At 27.8% G+C, this 20,146-nt stretch overlaps 2 protein-coding genes across 4 annotated transcripts in view; one reads left to right on the top strand and one right to left on the bottom strand.

The window, feature by feature from the left end:
- The window catches only part of LOC122513098, a 162,233-nt gene that overhangs the window by 114,141 nt on the left and 27,946 nt on the right, over positions 1 to 20,146 (bottom strand). The gene's annotated exons all lie outside the window — the stretch shown is intronic.
- The window catches only part of LOC122513097, a 190,944-nt gene that overhangs the window by 170,637 nt on the left and 161 nt on the right, over positions 1 to 20,146 (top strand). For 2 of the 3 annotated variants that reach the window (XM_043629346.1, XM_043629348.1), the window contains exon 5: positions 6,296 to 7,004. In XM_043629346.1, coding sequence (XP_043485281.1) covers positions 6,296 to 6,778 — 483 coding nt within the window. In that variant the 3' untranslated portion in view covers positions 6,779 to 7,004. Of the gene's footprint in view, positions 1 to 6,295; positions 7,005 to 20,146 lie in introns of those variants that run through there. The other variant, XM_043629347.1, reaches the window with a different exon arrangement.

The raw sequence follows: 20,146 nt of genomic DNA, 5'->3' as shown, positions 1-20,146 counted from the left end.
ATTTCTGAACATTCCTGAACAGTCTCACCACTTCTGACGTTTTCGAACGTTTCTCACCATTCCTAACCAAATACTTTCCAAGCTCCTCCCACTTTACTCCCACCATTTTCGAAGCTGTGACCATTTCTGAAATTCTTGACTATTTCAGAAATGTGTGAACACATAACCTATAAAAATTTTGGTACATCTTTCTAATTTTGGTAAAGTCTCATGAAAATTTATATATACATATTAAAATCTTTCAAATTTATTTTTTACATTTCAGAATACATTATTCTATTATAAAAATTGTTCTTTTAACTTAACAAAAGTTCTCATTTTTCAAATTGGTATAATTATTGAATTAATTATACAGCAAAAGTAGGTAAATAAATCAAAACATTCGGACCATTCTTTTAACATTATTTAATATATTTATTTAATGTATATTTATAATATATTAATTTAATATATGTATATTTACTTGTAATTATTTAATATAGTTAATTAATAATAAATTTTGTTTCATAATATTAGTAATTTACTATACCAGTCAGTACTTATTATGAGAATTATTTGCATTATAATTGAAATACAGTTATATTAAAATTATTATTAATCATTAATAGAATAATTTCTTATTATAATGATTATTAATAATTTAAATTTAAAATTTATAAAAATTTCAATATTGCATTAATAATTCATTATTATTATAAATTATAATGTTAAATTAAATTAATATTAAATACTAAAAATAAATTCATTTTAAATGCAGATATAATAAAAATTATTATTAATCTGTATTCGTATTATAGTTTATGAAACATTCCAAATTGTAAAGTTAAGACTTAATTTATTATTGATTCAAATAATAATGTTATTTTTTATTAATTCACATAACCTATTATGACTAAATTGAAATATAATTAATTAATAAAAATTATTTAACAGTTTATTATGATTTATTGGTAATATTGGTAATTGAATTTTACTATTTTACAGTTGCTCTTTATATAGACAGTTGAATCCAGAAATATGTAAGTCGGTTCGGTAGTCACAGTCGTTAGGGCAGTTAGTTTAGGCACTAGGTTAGGTCATGCGTCGGGGTTCGATCCCCGTAGAGTCCAAATTGTAATTTAATTCCGGGAATTAGTTTCAAGTTGTTCCGTATGTAAACAAACTGATATTAATTAATAAAATATATTTTTTAAAATTAATTTGTTGCAACTTTTTGCATATTGTTTAAATAAATAAAACAGAAATGGCTTAAAAATATGGTCAAAAATGAGATACAAATGGTCTCAAATAGTCACCAATTATGGGCGGGGTCAACAAAGAGGAGGGGATAATAGCAAACTTGTGACCACTTTAAACTTCCTCCTGATCAGTTGTGATAGATTTCTGACGAGATCCATCCAGAATCGTAAGAAAACTGGATTAAAGTGGTCAGGCGGCCTGACCATTCCTGATTTTATTTTTAGTAGGGAACCAATAAAACATTAAATTTATTTTGAAAACCCAATAATATAATAAAATCATTTTTTAATTATTCAATTATAGTTGCAAATAACGAAAAAATTTGTCTAATTGTTAGTTGATTTGGAAATTTTTAATGAAAATAATTATTTTATTTATTAAATAACTTTATTAATTAATTTAATGATTTCATTAATATACTTATCAATAAATAATGTAAAAATTATATTTACTATATTTTAATTAAATAAGGTGTGAATTCGAATAGCTGGGATATAAAGAAGTACAAAGAATAAATCGAAAAGTATTTATTCTATAAATTAGAGTAAAATTAAGATAATTAAAGGCCAACATTATTTTTTAAATGTACTATATACATAACTTTGTGACTTTGACATTCCGTGTTATTGAAACACTGTATGCATAGCCATGCTTTTGCTATTAAATTTCCTTTGCGTTTTTTCTTTATTTCTCGCTTGATTGTTAATTCTCAAGCAGAATAGAACAAATCGCCGTAAAATTTTATCTCGCAAATTGTGACATTCTAAAATGTGGTCACTTTCTGTGGCTTCCAAGCGACATAAAAAAAATTCCAAAACGTTAATGTTTCTCATTTTTTCTACAATTGGTTTCCAATCACGATAAATTTGATCAACGGCTTGAAGAAAATTAAAGGTATCCTCGCTCACATAAAAGAGAAGGTTTTCTTTAAATTCTTTAAATGCAACGAACTTAACAAATTCAACGTCTGTGAATTTTGAAGACTGCCTTGATCCGACAGGTGCTATACATAACTCGCAAGTCTTTGAATTTTTTTGAATACTATTGATTAAGTATCCTGCAACGCGATACAATGCATTTTTCTCGATATTGTTTAGAGGGCGAGCTTTAGTAGGTAGTAAATGTTGATCCACATATTGAGGTAATTGTATATTTTCAACGTTTTCGGAATTAATTGATTGCGAAGTTTCCCTGTTATTACCTGCTATTCTCAAGGCTTTATTACTTTTGTCTTCCAGAAAATCGTTTAAAAAATAAGAATTGTCATAATCATAGTTGCTCGAGTTGATCGGCTTATTATATTGAGCAATTGAAATCAACCTCAAGTCATATTTTAATTGTAATACGTTCGGTGTAACGTGCTTGGATCTTATAATGCTAAATAAATTCTCAACCGCATCTTGTGTAAATCTACCAGTTAAAAAGAATTTAAATCCTACGCATTCTATCAGATACTGACTAAGTTCAATGGTAGATTTGGTGGCCAACATGAAACCTTTCTGGATCGGTTTAAAGATTCCTGCCTCGCCAACATGGATCCTAGTTATCAGATTTATCATCTCTTCAAGGAAAGAAATTGTCTTCTTATATTTAGTTATGTTAAATTTGCTAATAGCGCTCTGCAAATTTCTCGATGTCATAAGACGAAACCATTTCGCAATGTGTTCAACAAACCATGCAGTTGTCTGATACTCTAATTTGTTAGTTTCATCAGATAAAAAGTAAAGGGCTGCGCTAACTTCAGTACTTAATATATTTCTTGCTCTTTTTACTTTCATTTTCTGAAAATTTTTACTGCTTGGAAGAATGATGTCTTCTTTTTTAAGGTTCGGCGTTAATGTATAGACTAAGTCTTCCTGAGCTTCTAACAATTCAATTAAATGGTCTGCGCTAACGACATTGGTTGGTAAATTGTATTTGGCTTGAATATCTTGAGGTAAATATATTATGCCGTTATTAATTATAGCTTAAACAATATTTTTAGCCAGATGTGGCACATCCGCAAAGAAAAACAGTTTTCGATTAACGTCGCCATGAGGATGAGGATGAGGAATAGAATTTTTTAACTCGCCTTTTCTTCCAGCTGTAATACCAAACGAATTCCAGCAAGCAATATTCGAAGGTCCCATATCGCACGTCACGCTGTTTACCCTCAAACCGATGTTTTCAGCTTTTGCAATTATCTGCAAAATAATGGGCTTTAATAATGTGCCATCAAATCCACCACCAGTAAATTCATATCCTACTATTTGTTTCCATCTTGTTTGAGTACCAGTTAAAACAAAAACAAGAGCATGCTTTACTGTACCTTCAGATGAAGGCGGAAGTGTAATGTTTCCAATTTTTTTTTGTTGGTTACATGGCTTGTTGCATAGCAGGTAGTTTCCAATAAACTGTTTTGTTTGAGGATCAAACATACGTCCTCCTAGTATGCTGACCTCATCAAGTGCAAGTGAGCATTGTCTATCACCTTCGTTTGCGAAATGAGTCACTTTGTTATCTAAATATTGAAACATTTCTTCAGAAATGCCGGGTTCAAATTTAATGTGCTCAATTCGCCGACTCAAAGTACTGCGTGACGGGAATGGAAACCCTTGTCTTAACAATTCGTCACATCCACTATTTCCACATGTAAATTTTAAGCGCAACGCTTTCCTGATTGTAGAGTTAGACCATTGTTGTCTCTGCGGCTTCCCATTTCTGTCTTTGGCTTTAATCAAAACGTTTATTTGATCCTCAGTAAATAAGTCGTACAATATTTTCTTGTACGCAGTGTGTCCATGTCTTTCTAGTTCTTGTTTTTCTTGCAGAACCTGTTGTAATAGAGAATGTAACATCTTAATTTTGTCTTCTTGTTTGCGAAACAATTTTTCAGTGTCCTCTTTAGAATGTTGAAGAAAGATAGTTTTTTCTGGCAAAGTAGAAAATGAATTTGTCGAACTGCTTTTCTCGTTTTCCTTATTTAAGCTATCCTCCTGTCAAATGTAAAAAGAGCTTTCTGTAAACTATAAATATTTAACAACTTTCTATTGTAAAATCTTGACAACTTAAAATGACTTTGCCCATTAAAATGTTCATCTACAATATTTTATACATACCTGAGGTTCAGATTCGTTCCTTAATAATTGCGTACTGCATGCAGACAGAGTCGAACTGTTTTCATTATTACTTTCAAGATATATTTCTTCTTTAGCATTTGTATCAATGGCTGTATTTTTCTCTTCTAACAATGAAGAAACAGTATTTTCGGCGATATTCTGATTATCGACATCATTTGCAGAGTTTTCTTTTTTCTAAAAAAGAAATCATAGATTACATTTTTAATAAAGTGGCGTTAACAAACCTCTTATTAAAAAAACAATATTTTTATGATGAATTAAAAGTCTATAAAGTTTCTTACCCTTTTTCCTGATCTGATAAAAATAAATCCAGGCATTCTTTTTCGTATTGGCGGAGTCGGAAATATTGTTGGGACAGCATCTGTTTTTAGTTTTTTTTCACCAACAATAGTTTCCCACATTTCAGGTACGAAATGTAACTAAAATTATAAAATGCAATATTTTATGTGCGATAGGATTATTTAAGAATTTGTTTTTAATTATATAGTAGCTTGATAACAAGTTTAAATATATCAGGCATTTATATATATTCTATTATTTGTTTATTTTTAACAATAATTATTTGAGCTTGCATTTTACTTTAAAGTACGAATATTAATAATTATTTGCAGAATATATTGTTATACATACTTGATGGTTTAAAAATAATTTAATGTACATATAAAGAAAAATCGGAAATACTTTAATGCATAAAATATTATTAATACATAATTTTTCACAATATTTTATGTTAATAATATTCCTTTTATATAAAAATTAATTTGAGAAATTGATACGCATTTTTTAGGTTAGTATTTTGATAATATTTTTTGTGATTATTTTTTTGCATTGTCATAAATGTTTGTTCTTATAAATGTTTCTTCTTATAAATATTTATAATAAGCTCTTAGTTATGTAAATTGTGCTTTTAATTCTACATTATGTTTAGTAAATAAATATAAATTACCTCGCAAACAGATGATTTCGGTGCTCTGGCATCCAGTCTTCTCGGTTTATATTTTTTATCCATAAGTTTCGCAGATTTGGACATTTTGGAAACAATTTAAGTATATTTCCATCACCTGACCTCGTCTTGCATTGCAGTATAAAATACAGCACGAGTTTACCATTTTCAAATTAAATTAATGAATTTTCAATGTTTGCACGATTGACAGACGTTATTACATATAGCACGAGCAAATAAACATAACCTATTTCACAAAACATAACATGTGACACTTACAATTACATTTTAAATTTCTCCGCGCTTTTTCGTCACTTTCGCTTCCTTTTACCCACTAAAGTAGTGGAAAGGGAAACTTGCGTCAACTCTCATGCAAATCATAACACTTGACACTGTTACCAACGATTAAAAAGCAAACTACTTGCATTGCGAGGTTGTCAAGATTAAACGCTCATTACAAATTGTTATTTGACAATGTTTATAATTAATAAAATTAATATTACAGCATAATAAGACACATATATACGTAATAATAGCATTTTTTCAAAGTTTGCAATGGAATACTCGATAAATCCGAAAATAATTTTTAGAGAATTTCAGTAACTTTTATTTTCTTAGGTTTTAAATTCGTACAGACAGTAACAAAAATTATTGTCTGCTTTTATAAAAAATGTAATTTAATAAATTTATTATATTTTCCTCATTTAATATATACTTTTTAATATTCATTGATGTCTACTTTGCTGATTTCAATAAAAAAAACTGCTATATGTAGCTTAAATAAAAAAATTACAAATTCCCCTAAATGTCACAAACTTTTGGCCCGATTAGGTATACCATTCCTCCTTAAATAAACAACGAATATTCTAACAACATAAAAGGAGAAAAATTAATAGCACAACAGAAATACGCTTTAATTATGAAGTAAACAACTTAATAAAATATAAGAGAGCCGTTTCATTGCAAAACTATATATAATTGTTTCTGTTTTCAGCTATCGTGGCGAGTCGCAGGAATAATTCAAACCTCTCGAAGACTGGAGGCCATTAAGATTTTAAATGGAACGAGTTCACAGGCAATAAATACAGGCAACAGCAGTGAAGTTTCATCCGAATTGGAAGAGTGCATTAGACGCCAATTGGCAACTTCCGGTGCACAAACTGGAATTCATGATGTTACTGAGCAAATTCTGAGTCAATTAAAAAGAACCCTTTATGATTTTCCATGTTTGAAGTCATGTTTGGAAATTAAAACCTATGCAAATATATGCTCAAGTCTCGCTTGGGTTTGTTTAGCAAGACCGATACCCTTGGTGTTGGATGTTGCGCAAGGGGTTGAATTCAGACGAGAGCTTCACGCACGACATCATTCGTCGCCAAATCCAAATGGATCGAGAATAAGGAGTGTACTTTGGCCAGGATTAAGACAAGGTTGCCAAGGACCTTGCCTTCATAGAGCCATTGTCACTACTATTTAAATCACGAGGTATTTTTCAGAGTCGCCACAAAAATTTCATTTCGTTTACCACTCGAACCAGTAAAAGTATTTCAAAATACGGTCTTTACGGACCATTTGCGGAACAATTACACTGAGAGAACGATTTATTTGATTCAAACATATTTTGTTTAAATCAAATTTAAAATATCTTTGCTATACAGTCAAACATATTTAAGTTTAACTGAAACATATTTTTTGGCACATTTAAACACGTAAAGTAATATATTTAATTTAAACATAAGTTATGGTTGTTTTTAAATTATTTATAATCAAATTTTAAGTTTGAATCAAACATAAAATTTTTAAACATATGTAATTTTTTTTAAATCAAAACAGAAAATATGTTGAATTCAACATAATTATTCAAAGAAATAATATTTTTGAATCAAAGCAGTAGATTCTTCAATTAAATGTATATTAGAAAATAAAAACCTATAAGTCTATATTTTGTTTCCAATTAAAATAAAAGCGATTTAAAATAGTAAATAATTTATTTTTTATCGTTAAAAACAAATGAACGTTGTATTTAAATATAAATTTTTTATTTATAAATAAAATTAATTGTTTTAATTATTAAAATTAATTAAAATCAATTCTAATTCATAAAATTGTTTAAATACAAAAAATTACTATTTGGTCATTGTAAGAAACGTTCGTCTAATTTTAGATTGTTACTTAAATAATTGTATCTTGTTAGACAGAATTTGTAATTATTATTCAAATGAAACTTTTAATTGTTTAAAATGACATAAATTAAATTCTGCACATTTAAAATTAATTGTTTTCTTTAATTAAAAACCAGAAAAGTAATTCAGTTGGACTAACTTTTGTTCCGATTGTTTGTCAGTTTCTTCCTTAATTAAAAATGTAAATTCAATTTTGACTTCAAAATTTCTTTTTTTATTAGCTTTGAAAAATTAAAAATTAAGATTTTATATTTAAACGTATTATTATCACTAGTAGGTGAATATAAATATAATAATTATAACTGAGAAATAATGTTAGAGTATAAGACAAATAACACCGCAGTTATTTTTAATTTAAGTTGTAAAATTTGTAATAAGCTAAATTAATTCCTCATCTCTAAATTTAAAATTATGCGAAGACATTGTTCAAGTTGATAAGAATTTTCAAAAATTTGTAACGAGGTCGAAAATTTTACTATTCAGTTTGGTGATTCTATTTTTCATATACTTGAGTTTTAATACAAAAATAAAATGACAATTTTAGTAAAAAAAAATCAATATTAGTAAAAATATTAGTGTTGCCGCGATAATGGCGAGAGGCGAGACGAGACGAGACAGTATTTTTTTAATTATCGCTAAAACGATACAAGACGAGAGAGGTGTCACGAGAGAAGAGAATTCTCGACGAGAATTTTTTTAAATGGCAAAGTTTTATTCTGAAAATATAGTTACGATTAATATAATTATATAAAATATGATATATATATATATATATATATATATATATATATATATATATATATATATATATATATATATATATATATATATATATATATATATATATGTATGTATGTATACTAAAATCTTTTATGGTTTACGTTGCATTTAATAGATTTCTTAAACAAAATATAAGAAATTATAAATATTTTATATAAATTATATTTTTTTATACATAATATTTAGTAAATACACTCTTTTTCAACTAAAAGTTGAAATTTAATTCATTTTTCAGTGTTTTTTTTAATGAGCACTCGAACCAAGAATGAAGACATATAGGAGCATTTCAGCATTTTATATTTCATAATAAACAAAACAAGTAATCAGTTATTTGAGACAAAAATATTTTTTAATGCAAGAAAAAAAATTGCATTTTTGATTATTTGAAAATAAATTGTAACTATTGTTCAGCTTAACATTTTTTATTCCAATATGGCTAAAATTTTAAACCAAACTAATACTTGAAAGACTACCAAGTCTCACCTTAATCGTCAAGTCCTTTTTCCGTAATGTGTAAACACGTCAAATTTTTTACAATACTTCTATAAAAAAGCTGAAAAAGACGAGAGAAAACGAGAATGTGTAGCATTCTCGACACTCTAGACGAGACGAGACGATAATGTGTAATATTTTCGAAACACGAGACGAGACGATAATTTGACCTACAATAACGAGACAAGACGAGACAGTTGAAATTACCCAATGGGAAATGCCAGTGTGGTGCCGATGTTCACCACTGGCTTAGTACTCAGACGATTGTTCGGCGTAGTCTAGCCGAGCCTCGACAATTAGTGCTGGCGCAGTACAGAATTTTTGTTTCGCCAAAGCTTGGACAAGCCACGGCGGCAAGTGCTGGCTGAGTATAGAAAAATTGTTCACAACGCTCTTTGCCAACATTGCTTTTTTGACATAAACTTGAAAAAAATTATAAAAACAGTTTATGAATGTTTATAAATATAAATTTATTGAAAAAATTAATATTTTACTTTTTAGTTGTTCATTTTTTATTTTTATTAAATTTAATAATAATAATAATTTAACATAATTGTCTAATTTTGTAAATAATAAATTATTTAAACAAATTAAAATTATAAACAAAATTTAAACTTTAATCTCAATAATAATTTGGTTCCTATTAAAATACTATTATACTTCTTACTATGAATAAAAAATTATTAAAAAATTATCACTTGTAAAATGTTAAATTCAATAAGTAAAGTTATTTAATTCTATTATTAAAAATTTAGTTTAATTTATTTTAATTCAATTTATTACTTCTAACGTATCCCTATTTTTTTCTCATCTTTGACTCAATAATTGTATGTCTGAATGATACTGAGATATTAATACTTTACTGTAGGCATGTGTCGTTAGCATAGTGGTTAGAGCGTTAGTCTGTTAGTCCGTAGGTCGTAGGTTCGATTCCCCTCGTCAGCAATTTTGTTTATTTTCATAGGTTTGCGATATTTCTAGATTCCAATCGTCAGGTACTAAAATATGAAAATCTAATGCACACTTACTGTAATTGTTTATTATTTAATTTTTAAATGTTATAAACAATTTTTTTCTACTTCATTTACTATATCCATATTGTTAGTCTCCATCTTTAATACAATTTCTTTAAGAAGAGAAATATTTTATGAATAATAACTATTTATTAATATTATTTACCATTTTGTTGTTAAATTATTTATAATTATGAATTTACGACTAATTAATAACAATACGGCATTTATTGCGGCAATATTCTCAGCCAGCACTGGTCCAGTGCTGCGCCAGCGCTGTCTGGCAGCACTGACAGACAGTACTTCGGCAGCGCCAGACGGCGTTATCATCCCAGTGCCATGCCAGTGCTGGCTCTCAGCCTTGCCGCCAGTGCTGCCAGTGCTGGCGCAGTACTACGCCAGTTGTAAATTTCCCATTGGGTATCGCCTCGTCTCGTATCGCGGCAACACTAAAAAATATCTTTATAATTTGAATTAATCTTCGCACTCTTTTAGATTTAGAAAATGTATTTTAAAATTCATAATAATATTAACGTTAAAATTTGCTCAAAAATGTAAATAAGAATTTTAAAGCATACTGTGTAATTAAATTCTCTGTATATTCTGTTGAATTAATAAAAAAAATATTAATTTCTAGTTCTATGTTCATTTTTTATACGTATTGATAGGTTGTAGAAATAAAATCAAATTATAATTAATTTAATAAAAAAAATATAATCCTTTCCTAGAAAAAACTATCTCATTTTTCTATTTTATTTCCTTTTTTGTTTCCAAATGAAGTAGGAATTTATAAATTATTTAAATTTTAAATGGATAAAGAGACGAACACAAATATAGATGCACTACCGAAAGGAAAATAAATCCAGAGACGCGGTAAATTAATTATGAATTATGATCATAATGGCCTGTCATTATTATCAAAACTCTTCTTCTTCTTCTTCGCAATTTTAAAAAAGTTGACTAACGTTACTTAAGCATACGACAAGTTGATAAAAGCGCAAGAGCTTCACCGTAGGAAAAGCTTTATATCTCCTTTTATACAATAATCGTTCCTTTCTAATTGAAAGACGAACAAAAAATGAAATTTCAAACTTTTACCTTCATGAAAAAAGAAATTAAATCACAAAATATTTACTTTCCTTTTAAGTTTCTTCAATAAATTGTTTTGCATATTTTTCTGTATACATTAAGAATAATAAATAGGTTTGCAAAATTTAAAAAATGTATCAGATACACTCAAAGAAAAGCTAACAAAAACAAACTGAAAAATTTTTCAAGTTTTTTCCAACATAAAACTGTGATTTTTATGAAGTTTACAAAGTTTATCATCAACAATTTAAAAGAAAATATTTTTCGAAAATTTATAAATTTCCACTTGAAAAATTTCTTTTACAAATTTTCCTAATAAACTATTTTAAAAAGAAAAATTTGAAAATAGAGACATTTTTTCTCATCAATCCTTGATTATTTTTAAATTTTCAAGGAAAATAGAAAACGCGTATATTTTCTTACAAGCAAGCAATTTTTTCTAGAATTTTAAACTAAACTTCTTCTCTAAAATCACTTATTTTTAATAATTTCTCAAAGTTCTTTAAGAATTTTATTATTTAAATTACAAAAATTTAACATTTTATAATAATTCTCTTTGAGATTTACCAATTTTATTAACCCTTTATAACGCTCAAATTTACAAAAATTTGGCATGAAGTTTGAGGACTTATTTCGGTACTTAAAAATCAACAGAAAAATTCATCAATCATCATTTCTTATGTTTTCATATGCGTTCTATCGAATGGTGTTATAAAAAAAATCAAAAATTTATTCAAAAAAGTCCGATTTATTCAAATTTTTATTTATTTTTTAATTTTTTTTACACGGAGAAAAATGGATAGTTAAAAGTAGATAGTTAGAAAATATATAATCAAATTTATTATTTGTATAGTCAGAAATATTATCTTCCTGAAATATTATATATTCCCGTTTAGTATATCTAGATAATCAAATTTATTATCCTGGATAGTCAACTTGCCGAGCGCTTGCGCAGAAGTTTGATTACCGATCACACGCAAGAAAAACGGCACTGCCTGTTTCAAATGACGTGAAATTCGTAAACATTCATTTTCTAACAAATTTTTCTCTGTTCACAGGCACTTTTTACAGAATCTGACAACATACATTTGTCACAAATGTTTTTAATTGTCTGAATTCAAAAGATTTTGTTAATCCATGCAGAAACGCGGTTGCAGGATTGGAAATGCAAAAGTAATGTAATGACAGGCGGCAAGACGTGTGTTACAGCCATTTTGCCAGTGGAGCCTCTCTAAATCTGAATCAGCGAAAAAAGCGCTATTTTAACTAGTGAACGAAGTTTTCACTGAAAAATAGTGGAATTTACTGAAGATCAGTGGATGTCACTGAAGCAATCAGTAAACTCTGCGTGTGCGCATAAGTGTAAAATACTCGTAGCGTCATTTCTATGCAAATGTGTCACATTACGCGGAATGTTTTTTTTTTTTACATTAGTGACAAATTAATTTAAATTGGATGAAATTACCCAGGCGCGAAAGACCAGTGCTGACGATGGGTTGAAACTTGACTGAGTCTTGAACGCCCAGCGTGGGTAACCCAGAGTTGAAGCAGTCTTTATATCATTGTCACTCAATATTGGTTCAGCATGGGACACCAATGTTCGTCCCATGCTCGATTTAACACTCGGTCAATCTTCGTGAGTGGAGCTTCAACATCCAGTCTTTATTCAAGCTTGAATCAATCTTGATAGTTTATTTATTACCGTGTGCACTTAACAGTATTAGATATAAATACTTATAAATTATTTAATATTAAAATATTATTTCTGATAATTTTTAGTAATTTTTTATACTATTTAAAAATTATTATTATTAATTATTATTAAATAATATAATAAGTATTATTATTATTGTTATTAAGATATCAATTGGTAAATAAATATTAATATTTATTTAGTGTATAATATTTATATTAATTACATAAGATTCATATCAATAAAGTTAAATTATTATATATTATTTTTTTTCTTGCACAGAGTCAAATTATTATTTCAAAGTTCAAGAGTTTCGTTTATCTGAAAAATTTTCAGTGAAAAAAATGCTCATTAGGTAGTAATAAATATTTATGCCTATAGTAGTTTTACACTAGGTTTAACTGTTTACTGAATATTATCAAAAATATATTTTTCGTCAAACGCGCGCGACTAAACACAAATAACCTTGAGACGTTGCGATTGTCGTGCTCCCACCATCCCATCTACTCAATGCTTTCCCCTCATGACGTCACAGGCGGGGAGTGTATTGAGTAGATGGGATGGTGGGAGCACGACAATCGCAACGTCACGCTGTAAAGTCTCAAGGTTATTTGTGTTTAGTCGGGCGCGTTTGACGAAAAATATATTTTTGATAATATTCAGTAAACAGTTAATCCTAGTGTAAAACTACTAGGCATAAATATTTATTACTACCTAATGAACATTTTTTTCACTGAAAATTTTACAGATAGACGAAACTCTTGAACTTTGAAAATAATAATTTGACACTGTGCGAGAAAAAAAATAATATATAATTTAACTTATAAAATTATCAGAAAAAATATTTTAATATTAAATAATTTATAAATATTTATATTTAATATTGTACAGTGCACACGGCAATAAAGGAACTGAATATTGTAACAAGATTGACCGAGTCTTGAATCGAGCATGGGACGAACATTGGTGTTCCATACTGAGTGACGGCACTAGCATTGATATAGTAGATTAGGCGAGAAGCCTTCCAGCCTTCTGTGGCCGAGCGGTTTAAATGCGTGCGTTGAGAACTTCCGGTATGCGTTAGGGGGGCGGGGTGCGTGAGTTTCGATCCCACATGCGAGCGAATATTTTTCATTCTTTGTTATAAGCGTTTATATAAAAAAATAAAATTGTGTGTTGTGTCGTGAATAAAAAATGTGAACATATTTATAAATAATGTTAAAAGTATGTTAAAAATCAAGAAAAAAATGTAACGATTAACAGAAAAATTGTCTTTTTTTACTAAAATTATTTTTTTAAAATTACTATTCAAATGATATTTATTGTTAGTAATATATTCTTATTTATATGAAGATAATATAATTATTACAAATAATAACTTATTGTCATTAAATATATATGTATATATACGCACATGAATTAAAATAATAACAATAATATTTATTATTATTATTAATAATTCATATATTCACATTATATTGAATAAACGTGAGAAACGAGTAAATTTGGGAACAGTGGAAGCAGTCTTGTTTCAGTCCTGCGTTAGGCGTCCGCAGCATTGATTGAGCATTGATGTCCAATGCTGAATCAAGGCTCGCGCTGCAGTCTGGAATCGGTGTTACATTAAAGCTTCGATCATTCCTGCTCTCGCTGATTCACTCATGCTCAATCAATGTTGACCAATGCTCGGCCAATCTTTATAAAGCCTGAACTCGGCGTCACTTCGCGCCTGGGTAGTGATTAGTGAGTAGTGATTAAAGTAAACATTAAAGTGAGCATATTTTCTGTGGTTTCGGTGGTGAATTTAATAAATTTTAAAGTGGTTTTCCTTAAATTGGAAAAATAAATTTATAATGAAAATCTAACTCTAAATTCACAAAAATATTAGTGTTTTAAGTATAATAAAAAATAATAAATCATATACCCGTAAACATTTTAGACACATATTATTGCAAAATTTTATAATTGTTGGTTATAAATTGATTGAAAAGAAAATTAATACAGCTGCCATATTCGATAATACGTAACCGCTGATTGGACCAACGACTATTCGCTGATTCTCAGTGGCATACTTATAGCTATTTGAATTAGCGACTATCCGCTGAGAATCAGTGAGTTTTCGCTGATTCTGATTTAGAGAGAGGGTAGTACTAGTGGAGGGCAGAAGTATGCAGCAAGCGTAAAGGTTCAGCTGTTAAAATGATTCGCATTACATTGCTATGGTAATTTCAATGCAGCAACCGCGTTTCTGCATAGATGGACAAAATCTTTTCAATTCAGACAATTAAAAACATTTGTGACAAATGCACGTTGCCAGATTTTGTAAAAAGTGCCTGTGAACAGAGGGAAATTTGTTAGAAAATGAATGTTTACCAATAAGGCTATTCAAGTTCGGTGGGGGAAAATTCAAAATGGATGCTAACTGGTGCACCAACATTGTATAGAAAGTGTATGGGATAGAGTCTAATTTTTTAAATATCTCGCTTAAACGAAATTTTTAACAATAAGTTTATTAGGATTTTATGTTTTATTTTTAAAGAACTATTTTTTGCAATAAAAAAATTAATAAAAAAATAAAATCGATTTTTATTATTGCAAAAAATAGTTCTTTAAAAATGAAACATAAAATCCTAATAAACTTATAGTTCAAAATTTCGTTTAAGCGAGATATTTAAAAAATTAGACTCTATCCCATACACTTTCTATACAATGTTTGTGCACCAGTTAGCATCCATCTTGAATTTTCCCCCACCCAACTTGAATAGCCTTATTACGGTCAGTGCCGTATTTGTTGGGTGATAACTGTTGGTCGCACATTATCGAGAAATTTAAGAGGCCATCGAACACCGTTAAAGAGTTTTATATTACTCGAAATTTAAAAGCATTGTCAAGTTTTTTATACTGAATTTCAGATATAATATTGCTTAAAAAATATTTTTAAAAAATATATAAAACTTACAATTAGCAACATAACATTTAAACCTGTCAAAAGAATTTAAAAATTTCAAGGGTATCGTTAAATTAATGTATTTTGTTCTTTAAAATTTTCAGATTTTCCATAAACAATTGTTTACCTAGGAAAAATGTTCACTAATTTCTAAAAAAATTAACTTTTATCATTAAATATTTCTTATTGATCAATTTAGATGTGTGGGTATAAACACAGCAACTTGCGTTTATTATCTAGGATAGTCAAATGTGAACATCTTGGATAATGGCAGTTATTATGTAAGTTTGATTATCCCAAGATACTAAATTTGAATATCTAGATGGTTGTCCTATAGTTGAGTATCCAAGATCATCACCCATGATTATCTAGATAATAAATTTGACTATCCATTTTTCTCCGTGTACTACGAAATATCAGAAAAATAATTCCAAATGTGACAAATAACGTGACAAAAATATATAAGCTACAATATAGGACTATAGAGAGAATTAGAAATTAAAATGGCGGCTCAAAAATGGAGTCTGAAATTCAAATTTTTTTGCAAAATTTCACCCGAAAGTACGAAATTCTTAAAAGTGTTTAAATTAGCTTGAAACTTGTTACTCGGGGGTATTAGGGGCCGCTGATCACGAATCTGAAGTCCAATTTTCAAAATTCAGGATGGCGGATCCAATATGGTGGACAATTTTACTTAAAACTAATTAGATTTGTTTGGAACTTGTTCCCAGTAAAAAAAATTCGATACACGGACCGCGGAGTTCGTATACGAGCTCGGTAGCTCGTATGAGAAATATGAGAAATCTCTCATACGAGCCTTTTCCGTAATGAGAAGTGTATAGATGCTTGTATACGAGCCCTGTTTAAAAAAATTATTAAAATGGATAGGATTTGATAGAATTTTCTTCCTTCACTCCTTCACGGAGAAAAATTATTTTTAATGATTACAATAGTCTACATTACAGCGCGGATATGTGACCACTTTTTGGAATGATTACGAAGACTATGTAATGTGTTAAGAATTTAGTAGGAACGATTACTATAGCTGTTGTAAGGGATACCTTCATGTTTGTACTCCTTACAACAGCTATAGTAATCATAACAAAAAGTGGTCACATATCCGAGCAGTAATATAGACTATTGTAATCAGTACGAATAAATTTTTCTCCGTGTTGAAATTCGAATCCAATTTAATCAAATATTGAAAATCCAATCCACTTCTATCCAAAGTAGAAAATTAAATCCATTCTATCATAAGTTTTGATGTATTATCTATCAAAGTTAATAATATACTAAAATTCAATATTTTACTATCAAGAGTTTGGATACGAATTCTATCAAATTCTATGGGTCGAAAAATCTTATAATTTTCTATCCATGAGTTTTGATTGAATACCTATCAAATTCTTTTCAAATGAAAATATAATATTTCTCTATCCAAGATTTGGATACAAATTCTGTCAAATTCTATTAGTCGAAAATTCTGATCGTTTTCTATCCATGAGTTTTGATTGAATATCTATCAAATTCTTTCCAAATGAAAATCTAATATTTCTCTATCCAAGATTTGCATACAAATTCTATCAAATTCTATTAGTCGAAAATTCTTATAGTTTTCTATCCATGAGTTTTGATTGAATATCTATCAAATTCTTTCCAAATGAAAATCTAATATTTCTCTATCCAAGATTTGGATACAAATTCTATCAAATTCTATTAGTCGAAAATTCTGATAGTTTTCTATCCATGAGTTTTGATTGAATACCTATCAAATTCTTTCCAAATGAAAATCTAATATTTCTCTATCCAAGATTTGGATACGAATTCTATCAAATTCTATGAGTCTAAAATTCTTATAGTTTTCTATCCATGAGTTTTGATTGAATATCTATCAAATTCTTTCCAAATGAAAATCTAATATTTCTCTATCCAAGATTTGGATACGAATTCTATCAAATTCTATGAGTCTAAAATTCTTATAGTTTTCTATCCATGAGTTTTGATTGAATACCTATCAAATTCTTTCAACACGAAAATCTAATATTTCTCTATCCAAGATTTGGATACAAATTTGCAATGAATTTTACCAAAATTCCTTAAAATAATTAAATTTTGTCGAAGAATTTTGCTATTCATTTATAAAGATAATTAATTTAAAAGTTGACAATTTTTTTCGACTCTTTGAAAATAATTGAATTTCTGAGAAGAATTTTATTAATTTTGAAAATAATTGAATTCTTGTGATGAATATTGTTATTTATGAAAATAATTGAATTTTACAATGAATTTTGCTATTTTTAAAGATAATTAAAATGTTGACGAGAATTTTTTAAACATTTTTGAATGTAATTGAATTTTTGGAAAGAAGTTTAATATTTATTGAGATAATTGAATTCTTTCAAATAATTGCATTAAAATTTTAAAAATTAAAATTAAAGTTTTTAAAAAAAATAAACAAAAATTCAGAATTTTCTTATTAATTCTAAAAATTTAATTTTTTCCAGTAATTTTAATATAATAATCCATTACTTTTCCCTGACCTGTGGCAACCCTGCTTTTTAGAATTCATAAGAAAATTCTGAATTTTGGTGTCTTTTTTGCCATGAAATCACAACGCATTCTAATACAAAACCATCAATTTTTTCTATTTCTGACAATAAGTAATTGAGGAACCGTGAAGAATTCGACGAACGCTCGAAAGCATGCGCTAATACCAGTCGGGTAGCAGTGACAGGCCCAGAGGCGCTCACTGCTCCTTGACTGATATTATAGAGAATACGTTCGCGCGTTCTTCGAGTTCTTCCCGGCTCCTCAATTTCATTTTAAATAACTTAATTCTTGAAGAAATATCATAAAATTATATAGGTACTTAAAAATTATTTAATGAATAATTGTACTTAAATATTACAAAATTCATCAAACATTTAAAGAGTTTCGCTTACAACTATTTCCATAAAAAGATAAACTTCAAAAAGTTTCAATTGGAAATTTTTTAAAATTTCAATTTTGAATAAATTTAATTAGAAATGTTAATGAACTTGGATTTTTGGAAAATTTTAATAATTCAAATTCATCTTGAAATTACTTAAATTTGTCAATATATATTTAATTAATTTTATTAAAAATAATGGATTTGTAGGAAATTTTTAGTTAAAAACCTATTAAAAATTTAATTTTGGAGAAGTTACAAATGATTTCAAAAATTCAATTATTTTCAAAATTAATAAAATTCTTCTTGCAAAGTTCAATAACGTTCAAAATCTAAAAACAATTCTCGTCAAAATCACAATTAAACTTAAAAAAGAGTATTTTCATAAAAAAAGTGAATTTTTGTAGCCATCCGTAAATTTATTTAAGGTTAAAATCAGATAAATTTAAGATGAAAAATGATAAACCTGGAAAAATTATTTGGAGAATGACGAAAATTTTTTAAACAAATGTAGACACCCTGTTTAACTGTTGTCTTTACATTGCTCAAAATATCTTTAAAAGTTAACTCTAGAAGTAAAATAAAAAAAATCTTTTTACCATCTAAGCTTTTACCCAGTAGCAAAATGATATTATCGTTAGAGATGCAAAATTCTCGGTAATTTAAAATCCGGTTATATTCTCCAGAATATGACCGAGAATATTCTCCTTCCGCAGAATTTAGGAGAATTTTCTCTGCATTTAAATGCATGCGCGCACTTATCTGTTTTAAAATAAAAACAAATTTTATAAATTAAAATTGATAATAATTAATTAAATAATTAACATTACATAATATTAATAAATAAAATAAATAATTCCGTAACAATAAAATTTCGTTAGAATAAATAAATAACTTAATATTTTTGTAAATAAAAAACCTATGTTTCCCTTTCACTGAAAAAACAATAATTTCAATAATATTCCCTACTGAAAATCCCTGTATAAGATCTTGTACAAGAAAATGCACACGTCCAGCAGCTGAACTTGTACAAGAAAATGTATATTTTCTTGTACAAGTTCAGCTGCTGAACGTGTGCATTTTCTTGTACAAGATCTTATACAGGGATTGTCAGTAGGGTTGTATAAAATAAAAGTTAAATTTGGTATAAAATACTTAAAGTAATTTGAATGAAATGAATAATGTTTTTAAGATGATTTAATAAATTTAGATTTAATATTTTTTAAAAGTAATCATTATTAATCCTACTAATATAAATATAATACTAATTATTTAAAAATAGCAGACAAAAGTGCGATACACCAACGAATTATCCGCAAATAAGATAAACTTTACTATAGAAACTATGTTTCGTACAGAAGCACAAAAATTCTCATAAATTCTCTTGGAGAATATTTTTTTACAACAAAAAATTAATGTTTATAATGATTATAAACAATGAAAAACACATATTTAACATAAAATTATTTACGTTTTTTTGAAAATATTGAACTCATATAGGGGCAAATCTTTGAAAGAAAACAGAAACAGAACATTTTTCGAGTAATATTTCTCAACAAGATTGCCGTAAGCTTACATCATGATTGCAGTAAGATTGTGACAAACCTTGTTAATGATTTAGGTAGATTACGTTGAATTTGCAGAATATATAATTATTAAAAAAATTTTATGTTTTAAAGGTTAGGATCAATTCTAAATATGAAAGTAATACTAGAAGTT

Source organism: Leptopilina heterotoma, unplaced genomic scaffold (genome assembly GCF_015476425.1).
Source record: "Leptopilina heterotoma isolate Lh14 unplaced genomic scaffold, ASM1547642v1 Lhet_134, whole genome shotgun sequence".
Lineage (NCBI taxonomy): Eukaryota > Metazoa > Arthropoda > Insecta > Hymenoptera > Figitidae > Leptopilina > Leptopilina heterotoma.
This window is presented reverse-complemented; position numbering and strand designations above follow the sequence as displayed.